We start from the raw sequence: 11,356 nt of genomic DNA, 5'->3' as shown, positions 1-11,356 counted from the left end.
TGCCTGGCACTGGGCCAGGAAGCCTCCAGTGTAGTGTTGCAAGAGTAATTGTTTACATAGTATTTTGTGTTATGATCTAGAAGGCATTTGATATCGTGTGTATCCATACAGTACTGCCAGGGTTCCCATCTCAGCCTGTTACATAAAGATCCATGAAAGGCATCTCTAGTCTATATTTTCTTTTGACTATATGGCCATGTACATCTTTTTAACCTTGCTTTAAACTAAATTCAACAAACATTTTAGAATACCTACTCTGTGCCAGGCATTTCAGTTACCATTGGGACTGGCCATTGGATAAGCCCTTTAACAACAGAAACAGCACCCCCGGGGTAGCCTAAGGATGGAACAACGTTCCGTTTCTGAGCGCTGGATCTCCCTTGTTACAAACCTCTCCCCACCTTCTGCCATCATATTCATAGCTAATCTTATGCCCTGAGCACAGACAAAAGTGCGATGGAACAAACTGAGAATAGTATGGGAAGTGTATTCATTCCATTAATTGATTGATTCGTTTATCAGTTTAATATTTATTGAGTACCCACTATGTGCCAGGCACCATGCTGAATGTTAGTAGTGTAGACTAGCAGGTACAGCCTTTGTCCGTAAGTAATTCAGTCCTGAGGCAGAGGCAGACAAGTGAACAGACAGTTACAGTAATGTGAGTGAGAAATGCTAAAATAGAAGAATACACAAGGCCAATGTCTCATTTCTTGAGAGGACATAAATTCTTTGAGAGAAATGGTGTTTATCTTTCACAGTTCCTAACAACGTAATTTGTAGAAGGCGAACACTCCATAAAAGAGTCAAAAAACACACCCACCCTGGATTCTGATCCCAGCTTTTTCTGCGACCGGCTGTGTCTCCTCCGAGAGTGGCTTCAGCTTTCCCAGCCTCAGCTTCCCACCTGTGAAGTGCCCCTGATACCAGTCCTCCCCACCTCACCCAGGTTACTGTTTAATTCATTGGAAAGACCTCTACAAAATAAAATAGGCAATCATGTTATACTCTTAAATGGTTTTTGAATTGTAAGATACAAGTTGTTCAGCACTTCACACAAGTGCTGAATGATCTTTCTCTAAATAAAATTAAGGAAGGAAAGAAGGGGGGGAGGGAGGACGAAAAGAAAAAAGACAAGACGAGGCAAGAAAAAAAAAGGAAAGGAAAAGAAAAGAAAGAACAAATGAAAAGAGACACCAGCAGGGAAGGGTCCTTCACTAGCTGCCTTCACAGTTCAAAGCGAGTCTGGCTTGGCCTTTTTAGCACTTGAGAAAAATATTTACTATTATCTTCATTTTACAAATGAGGCACGTGAGGGGCCAAAGAATTTGTCCAAAAGCATAATCTCTACAAAACCCAAGTCCGAACCACCGCCCAAGGTCGTTAAAGCGCAACAAGAGCCAGAAGGCCCAGCGCCCGGGCCGCTCACCTCCTCGCTCTGAAAGCCGGGGCTCGGGAGGGCTGCCCGAGGCTTCAACCCCGCCCCGTGACGCGCAGGCCCCGCCCCCAGGCTGCCACCTCTCGCGGGATCTCGCGGGAGGACGGATGGGGTCAGGCCCCATCATGGCGGCGGAAGAGGCGGATGTGGATATCGAAGGGGACGTGGTGGCAGCTGCGGTACAGCCAGGGTGAGGCGGAAAGGCCGGGTCTTGCAGGGACGCGGGGGGGCGCGGATGCACAGAGAGTCCCCTTAAAAGGCTGCGGGTGTGTCAAGGGACAGGGAAGCGGAAGAACATCCTTTGGGAACGGGTGTCCTGGAAGCCGGAGAAGGGCCGCGCCCATCCCGCCAGCTGGCTGCTCCTGAGCCCAGCGGCGGGGTTTCCGGGGCTAGTGTGGGGCGGCTCGTTCACTTTTTACCAGGATGCTGTGGGGGCGCCGATTTCGCCTAACACGTTGCAATTGGATCCCTTCTTCCATTGCCTCCACCTCAGAATCTCGCCATAATCTGCCCTTTGCACCCGCGTGACAATAACTAGAACCAGCGCGGCCCCGGGACGGGACCTGAGCTCAGGGGTCCTTTTCCATTATTTGCAAGCCGTTTGACCTTGGGCGTGTCGTTTCATTCCTACTGGCTACAGGTTTCCTCTTCCACCTGGGGATAGTTGTGAAAAACTTCCAGAGAGGCAGCTTGGCTTTTAGGAACAGGGTAGGACTTGAGTTGGACAGCTCTGGGTTCTCCTGCATTGCTGGCCCGTCCTGTTACTCGCAGTGTGACCTTGGGCCAGACATTTAACTTGTCTCATCCTCTGACAGCTCATGTGTAAGCTGACAGTCATGTGTACCGTATACGGCTACTGTGAGGAGCAAATGAAATAATTATGGGATGCATTTTTTTCATATGGTAGGTGTACCTTAATGTGTTCTTTACCATCCGGTAACCCTCGGGGATGGTATGGTGAGGACCTGGAGAAGAGTCAACATTTGTTAAATACCGATTCCTGCATAACAGGCCAGTGTGGTTTTTAAACAGCAATGTCTATCTGGCCTGAGAGATCTAGCCTTTTGACTCCTTGCTTTACGAGTAAGACATTGATACATGCCATTTTAAAACTGTGCTTCCAGAATCCCCTTTTAGTAATGGCAGACGCCTAGACTGATGAGGAATCAGGACTTCAGTTCCAAACTCAGCGAGCTATATTGCTTGTAACTATGAACAGCTTTATTAGAACTGTATTAGGTTGAACCATGTGAAATTTTCAATTTTAGACTACTTTTTACCTATAATGAGGCAATTTCATATGGTCCAACCTGATATGAGGGTCTCTGTAAATGGTGGAAAATACTAACCCTGTCCTTGAGGGACTAAGATAAAGGGTTTAAAGTGCTTGTGAACGCTAAGGCATTGTAAAAATGTGCGGAATAATTAAATTCATATATAGTCTTTTTCCCCAAAATCTTTAGGCAGAGCAGTCTAAAGCTAAACAAAATGAATAGGGAGCTTTTAATAACAATTATTTTTCACATTTGTGTAGGTCAAGTTAATCTTGACCAAGCACTTTTGCATGAATGATTTAATTTACTTTTCACAAGAAGTCTATGAGCCTGGTGGGTGTGGCTCAGTGGTTGAGCATTGACCTCTGAACCAAGCCATCACAGTTTTATTCCCAGTCAGGGTACATGCCTGGGTTGTGGGCTCGATCCCCAGCAGGGGTCATGCAGGAGGCAGCCAATCGGTGACTCTCATCATTGATGTTTCTACCTTTCTCTCCCTCTTCCTTCCTCTCTCTGAAATCAATAAAATAAAATAAATAAATAAATAAGTCTGTGAGATAAGTGGGCTAGGATACTCATCTGCAGTCCCGAGAGAAATAAGTTGACCTTGGAAATACTGAAGACCATCTGAGAGTATTGGCTCTACCCCTTTTCCATAGGTTCTTCTTTATTTTTCTGATTGTATTTAATTTTTCTCCCTTCTCTCTTTATTTTTTCCTTTCTCTTCCTTCTTACTCTGTTTGAGCCTTAGGTCTACTGGTGGCACCTATGATCATCTTAAGTCTTATGCAGGAAGGATTGCAAATGTTACTAGTTCCTGGTGGTCAGAGCCATTGCCTTACCAATTCAGTACCATTATATTCTGAGGGTAGTGCCCCCTGATGTGATTTTTCAACTTTACGATGGTACAAAAGCAATACATATTCAATAGAAATCGTAGTTCAATTTTTGAATTTTGATCATTTCCCAGGCTAGTGATATGGAGGTACAATACTCTTTTAAGATGCTGAGCAGTGGCAGCAAGCCACAACTCCTAGTCAGACACTGGATCACAAGGATAAACAAGATACAGTGAACTGTGTTGCCATTATTTTTTGGATAATGTATTCTGAGCATGTTTAAGGTATGCTAGGCGAAGCTGTGATGTTTGTTAGGTTAGGTGTATTAAATGCATTTTTGACACATTTTCAACTCATGATGGGTTTATAGGGATAACTCCATTGTAAGTCAAGGAGCTTGCTAAGTGCTAGGTACCATAGTTAGAAGATGACATTGAAACTTTTTGATTTCCCTTCTACTTCTATCATTCCTTCCCATTCTTCCGTGTATTCTGCTTCTCTCTTAAATCATAGTGTTCAAGTGGTTTTGTCATAAGACTTCTACTCAGTAACCACACAGTCCCCGGTGATCATCTCTCAAGACTTAAACTTCTGTCCGTTGGGTTGGACAATATGAAAGTTTGCCAATGTTTCACCATTTTTGACCTATAAAAATGGCAGTTTCATAAGTTCATCTAATAATACCTGTTGATGTTTCCCAAATTTGCTGCCAACCCAAATCTCTCCTGAGCCCCGTTTATCCAACTTTCTGAATTTCTTCGCATTTGGATATTCCACAAGCCTCTCAATCTCAGCTTGTAAACATTCCCCACCAAACCTGCCTCTCTGGGTGCCCTAGTTCAATAAATGGCACCATCCATCGAGTCACCCAAGGAAGAGACCTGTGTGCACCCTTTTCCTTACCTCTCTCCTTCCACTTCTATCAATTATGAAGGGTCTGTTGATTCTGAGTATCCTCTCAAATGTATTCATTTCTTCCTATTCAGACTGCTTGTTCCCTAGGTCTAAGTTACTGTTGCCTTTTTCTAGTATTTATATAATCACTTCCTCTTAACTGCTCCTTGTCTCTTTGGCTCCTTTTACTCTTTCCTGAAGTTAGAACATTCTTTCTTACATCCAGATCTGATCATGTTATTTTCTTCAGTCCCCAGTTCGCTTTATGATAGTCTTCATTTCTTAACTCCTAGAAACCTGTATGGTCCATGCCTCACCTACCTCGTCCATTCAGTCATTCAAGAAGTACTGATGGAGCACCTTTTTGCATACCAACCCCTGGGTATACATTAGTTACCAAAACTAAGTCCTTGCTATCATAGAACTAACATTAGATAAGACAGACGGTAAACTGGCTGTATATGTCAGATGGAGGTAAGTGGAAAAGATAACGGAGGGAAGGTGGACGACTTATTAACCTATCCCTTGCAATTAACCAGGGAAAATTATAAGGTCTGAAACTACAGGACCTCAAAGGTTAGTGTGGATATAGTGTAAGAATTGGATTTGGAAAAGGGAAAGGCAACAGAATTGGCAACAAATCGAATGTGCATTGTGAGGAAATAAGGACAGGTGCAGATTTCTGGCTTGGGCCTCTAGGGGGATAGAGATGCCATAGACTGAGTTAGGTGATGATGGAAGAGTAGCAAATTTGAAAGGAAAGGTGAACTCAGGTTTAAAAATGTTAATTTGTGGTACCTATGGAGATTTAGCTAGGTGTCCAGGTATGTACACTGCTGTGTAAATTGTATATCTTAACTGGTATAATATCACTTTCATACCCATTTTCTTAATTATTACAGAAGTGATGAAAATACAGCATCTGTTTTACAAGATCACTATCTTGATTCATCATGGAGAACTGAGAATGGTCTTATTGTAAGTATTTTATGAAAATATCAAGTACATTAAGCTATTACTCATTTCTCAGAGTACCTTTTTTTGTTTGTTTTTTTGGTGCTAGTTCTCAGCAATCACAGAGGTACTATATTGAAACATTTTTTCTTACTGTAAAAATAGCAGAAACTTATTCTTATTTCTTTTGACTTTGAAAAATGGCCTTTTGAATAACAACTGTGATTCCAGCTGGATTTGCATATAAATCCTTGCTCTACCACTTTCCAGATTTGTGAACCTCAGTTTGATCATCTGAAAAATGGGGATCATTGCAGGGTTCATTTCCTCATTTAACAGTTATTTATTGAGTACGTACTATGTGCCAGACACTAGGCCAGATTTGGGGGTTCCAACTATAATCAAGGCAGACATGGTACTGCTCTCAAGGGGCTTATAGTCTAAAGGATAGTCAGGTATTAAACAAGTAGACAGACTAAATATAAGTCCTGAAGGACATTAGATGCTTACTGAGAGTAATAGGATGGGGAACCTACTTTAAGTTGTCAGTATGGGAAATTGAGGAGGTGACTTTTAAGTTGAAAAATAATAGAAAGAGGGAGGTAAATATGTGAAGAGTTGAGGAGAAACATTCTAGGCAGAAAGAATAGTAGCACAAAGGCTCTGGTTGGAAGCCAGTGTTTAGAATATGGTAAGGAGGTAGGGGTGACAGCTGTTACGAAATTGGAAAGGCAGATGAGAGCTCTGTCGTATTTGTAGGAAGCACGAGTAGAATCAAGAGATCAGTTAGGACACATTTGAGTAATCTAAGCAAGATTTGGTGGTAGCTTGGCCTGAGGTTATGTCAGAATCAAAAGAAGTAGACAGATTTAATTATATTTTAGATGTAGAGCTTCTTGGTAGTTTGGATATGGGACTGAGAGAAAAAGAATCCAGGATGATTCTTGGGTTTCGAGCTGGAATAACGTGGTGATCTGTATGATAGGTATTATTTATCATGGATAGGAGCTTGAGCCTTAGAGTCTAGCAGACTGGTGTGTCAAGTCTCCGCTCTCCCACTTGAAGTGCTTAGCAGTGCTAGGGATGCATCTGTGAAGTAGTAATGCCTATCTCATAGAGTTATCTTGGGAATCAAAGAGATGTCTGTGCTCAGTAAATGATAGCTGTTATTCTTGGTAATCATATCATTATGTGTTTTCATTTAACAAAATATAGAAGATAATTTCAAAAGGTAGTAAATAAAAAGAAAAATATGTTCTTCTCTTTTTTAATAGCCTTGGACTCTGGATAGCACCATCAGTGAAGAGAACAGAGCTGTCATTGAGAAAATGTTGTTGGAAGAAGAGTATCCTTTAATGATTATGAGGGAAGATTTCAGGGTTAAAAACCTCTAAATGCAAAAATTACAGAAGAGACCACTATTAATTACTAGATGGATTATATTTGGCCCCACACTGCTACTATATAATATGTTACCTACCTGTGCAAAAAGCTGCATTTTATTCCTTTGGTTCTGTTTCATTGCTAAGTCTGAAATACGATTCAATGTTTTTGAGTTTCTATTGTCAACAAATTCTTTATACTGTCTGAATACTGATTCGGAATTATAGAATGTTTTAAGATAGCTAGAACCTTTAGTCTAAGATCATTTAATCCAGTTCTCCATTTTCAGTTATATAACGTGAAATCCAGAGATGTTGATTTGTCCAAGATTAGAACTAGAATATGTAAACGTTTTTCTCACTTCTTACTCTACCATTTGTTATGTGAAAGGAATCTAAGTAAAAAGCACAAAACAAATACAAAAGGATAAAGTGTCCCCCCCCCCCCCCCGAAATTGTGGATCCTTATCCGTGGTTCAGCCACTGGCTTCTTGTCCTTGTTTCTTTCATCTGTATGTGATGTTGGCAACTTAATGTCTTTGAGACTCGATTTTCTTATATGTAAAATGAGAGGATTGAATAAAATGATTTCTGATTTTATGATTTATAAAGAGTTTTAATAATAGTTTAATGAGTAGTGGTTTGTTTTTTCATTCTTTCATCTATTTTTCATGGATTTCTACTTCCTTTTAAGCATTAATTTTTTTATTCCTTTTATTACCAGTTATTGCTGCTATGTTGATTTCAGAATGTCTATGTACCTTTAATTTTCATAGGTTAACCTTTTTTAGGCTTTCTTATTCTTTCCCCAGACATTACAGTTATAATCTATATCATTGCTTCTAATAGAAAAATAGTGTGAGTCACATATATAGTTTAAAATTTTCTAGTAGCCTCATTTAAAACAGTTGAAATTAATTTTAATATTTTATTTAACCCAGTATATTTAAAATGTTATCTCAACATTTAATATAAAAACATTATTGAGACCTTTCACATTCATCGTTTCATACTCTGAAATTCATTGTATATTTTATACTTAAAATATACCTCAGTTCGTGCTAGCCACATTTCAAGTATTTAATAGTTAAACATGGCTATTGGCTAATGTATTGAACAGTGCAATTCTAGATTAATGAGTCCTTTAGTCACACAGTTCACTTCCAGATTTGGAAACAGAAATAATGAGAGTAAAAGCTATGTCAGCTCTTGATGGACAGGGATAATGTTTCCTTGTATCTTTGTCCTCAGTACCTAATACCTAGCATAGTCCCTAACATACACTATAAATAGTCAGTAATTGTTAGTGAAGAATATTTTGATTAATCTGAGTTATTGCAGAGGCCAGTTGTAAGATGTTTGAGAAGGAGACTTTCTAGTAGATTTGACCTAATTGTTATTTTTATTAGGATAGAGAACACATCCCTGAGCTCTTCTCTGTTACCTTGAGAAATATGAAGACAATTGGTTTTCCTAAATTACCCTGGACAGCCAATCAGATTCATCTGTTACTTTCCCATATGTTTTAGGAAAAAAAGAATTAAGTAAAACATTGAGGATATTTTTTCTCTTAGCCACTTCTAAAAGGGAAGAGAAGAAAAACTAGCATTTATGTAACACATTTTATGTAGGCACTGTGTTGTGAGATTTAACATGTAATATTTAATCCATATAACAACCCTGTGAGGTGTAAATAATTTAACCAAATTTTTTTTTACAGAGCTGAAAAGGGTTTTGAAAGGAATTGGTTTAGCTAGGATTCTAGTGTGACTTTCATGAGTATATAATATGAGTGCCTACTTTTATAGAAGACACACAAAAATGATGACTTTGTTGGTTTTAAAGTTTCCTTAATAACTACACAGGTATTATTTATCTAAAAAATCACTTCCAGAAAAATTCTGGCTTGATCAAAAGGAAGATGATAAGAAATACATGAAGAGGTAAAAAATCAATTTATCATACTATTAAAAGTATGAACAGTATTTTTAGAAACTTCACATGCTTCCTTATTTTCTTTTTTCATGTGGTGCAGTCTGCAGAAAACAGCAAAAATCATGTATGTACTTATGTTTTATACTTTAAAACCTTTTTTATTAGTTAAAAATTATGGGGAAATTAAACAAAAATTATAGTTGGCCTGTGGGAAAGCTCTCTTGATCTTGAGTTATACAAAATTATAAAATCAAAATTTCTTGTACACATATTGGAATGCCCCAAGGTAACTGTTTGATGCCATTTTCTGGAATTTCTCTTTGGGTTCCATCAGATTATGGAAAAAATGGTTTCCTAGGGATTTGTGGGGATACTTTTAAAATCTGCTATTTAATATGTTAGGAATTGACTTCTATTGCCCTGTCAGTTAATTTTCAATCACTTCAAACCAAAATTTAATTTGAATTTGTAGCTTTCAAAAATTAAAGAAACTAGGTATTAATTGTTTTATTTAGTGTTTATAAACTTGCATGTTTATAGTCCCTTAAAGGGTAAGGCTTACAGATTTGCAACTGCCAAGAGTCTGAGCACTGAACAGACTTTGACTTTAGCATTTTGCTGAATAAACAACAGAAAAAGAAGTTAATGAAAAGATTAATGATTTGCTTGAATTAAATTAGTGAGCCTCATCACTCTTTTATTTTAATTTCTTAAGATACTGCAATTTCAAAAGCAATAAATATAATACCATAGGGTTTTTGTTTGTTTTTTTACTTTTCTGGCTTGATATTTACATGGAAGATTCATAGAGATAATATTTCTAGAGTCAGTTTAAACTTTTACATGCCTTTCAGGATTTGGAAATGTATTATTGTCTGCTGTTGTGTGTCCAGTATAAGGAACCCTATTTGTTTATTTTCACACTGACTTCCTTTGATGTCTTTTAGTGTTATCTTCACTCAGACCCAAGGATTATGTCTTTTGGGGCTCCTCTCATCCTGAGCTAGAGACGTATATGAGACAGGGTAAATCTGCCCCCTCACGTAGAGGCTGCAGCCTTCCTTTCCTTTTTTTTTAAAAATTCCTAGACTCAGAGTATTGAATTTAGTTCATGGCTATCTATTAACCTTTAGCTGCATAAATATGGGATGTTCCATTTCAGAAATTTTTTTTGCAATTCCTTTTTTTCCCCCTCAGGGTACAATCTCCTACAAAACCAGCCAGTTTCTCAGTAAAGTGGACGATAGAAGAAAAAGAACTGTTTGAACAAGGGCTGGTAAATAGAGCAATTTTTGATTTATAGTAAAATAATTCTAGAAGCAAGTATTGATAGAATGATAAGGTTAAATTAATTTGTAGAGACCAGAAATTTCTTTTTAATTACAGTGATCATATCTATAGTTTTTCTATAGTTAGAGTGATGATGTTTATAGTGTAGTGCAAGAGAATTTAACTCATTTAGGTTGCTAAAATATTAAAATAGATTTGAATTAATTTTTGGATAGTTTTTACCTTTTTTTTATACTAATAAAATCCCAAATTGAGCTTTCTCTGTAAACTACCTGGCTTAAAAGGCAAAATTATTTAGTTATTTGATGTTTTCTCTTAGAAAAAAAACTTGTGTATATGGAACTGTCTGGGTTGAGTTCTTTTTTATTCAGGTATTTGGCATTGTGCATATAATTTAAATACTTCAATGTAATTGAAGACAAAACATGTTTTTTTACATGAATGTTTCACTGACACCTATATAAATGTCTACAAGTTACATAATGGAAAAATATGCACACCATTTTAACTACTGGGGATAGGTTTTATTGTTTCCTTTAAGGTACATATTACCCAGTGTTACACTAAATTAATTTTGAAATTATATATTTATATGACATATGTAGAATATTTATATAATTACGTAGGATTCATGAATACTACTTGAAATATTATTGATAATGTTTCTGCAGATGATGGGAAATAAAATGTGCTTGCATTTTTATATTTAGTCATTACCATGACATTTATATATTCTGTGATGTTTTTATATAATCACCTAAACTGTCCTTGAGGGTTTTATCTCTTCCTGAGATTTTTCTCCTGTGCTGTTATGTTTTATATTTTGGTATTTCAGTCTGTTGCATGATTATCATTTACATAATCTAACTTTAACTAGCCATTTATTTAAGATTGCTGACAACTTTGGTGTTTTGCCCCTTATGGAAGACTGGGGCTGTGAATTTTTAGGTTATTGTTGACATTGGTAGTAGTTGTAAGAGCTACATCTGCATGGTTCAAAATTTGAAAGGTACCTAAAATTATAGGGTGTCAAGTCTAACTCTTGTCTCAGCCTTCAGTTCTTTATGTCTGAGGCAACCATTTTCATGTTTTTTGTGTATCCTTCCAGAGATACTTATTTCTGTATAAGCAAATGTGTATTTATTTATATACATATTTATTTATCTATTTAGATACATAAACATATTTTAAACTTAGAATATTTTCCCACAAAATAAATGGAGCTATTGGTTATATGTTAACTTTTTTGATCTTTTGATATAGTTTGCTTATAGACTGAATTTTCTCAGGTTTGAGAGAAGGGAATTGCGATACTGAATGATGAAGGAAGATTTCTCCTTTCCTTTCTTG

At 37.4% G+C, this 11,356-nt stretch overlaps 1 protein-coding gene across 3 annotated transcripts in view; it reads left to right on the top strand.

The window, feature by feature from the left end:
* Positions 1-1,529: 1,529 nt before the first annotated feature.
* Positions 1,530-11,356, top strand: part of MYSM1 (Myb like, SWIRM and MPN domains 1) — a 35,261-nt gene continuing 25,434 nt past the window's right edge. For all 3 annotated transcript variants that reach the window (XM_081146032.1, XM_081146030.1, XM_081146031.1), the window contains exons 1-6: positions 1,530-1,628; positions 5,348-5,423; positions 6,674-6,744; positions 8,647-8,724; positions 8,817-8,840; positions 9,914-9,992. In XM_081146032.1, coding sequence (XP_081002158.1) covers positions 1,546-1,628; positions 5,348-5,423; positions 6,674-6,744; positions 8,647-8,724; positions 8,817-8,840; positions 9,914-9,992 — 411 coding nt within the window. In that variant the 5' untranslated portion in view covers positions 1,530-1,545. The remainder of the gene's footprint in view (positions 1,629-5,347; positions 5,424-6,673; positions 6,745-8,646; positions 8,725-8,816; positions 8,841-9,913; positions 9,993-11,356) is intronic.

This window comes from Miniopterus schreibersii, assembly GCF_964146895.1.
Source record: "Miniopterus schreibersii genome assembly, chromosome: 8".
NCBI classification, from domain to species: domain Eukaryota; kingdom Metazoa; phylum Chordata; class Mammalia; order Chiroptera; family Miniopteridae; genus Miniopterus; species Miniopterus schreibersii.
The sequence above is the reverse complement of the archived record's forward strand: the minus strand, read 5'-3'. Positions and strand labels throughout refer to the sequence as shown.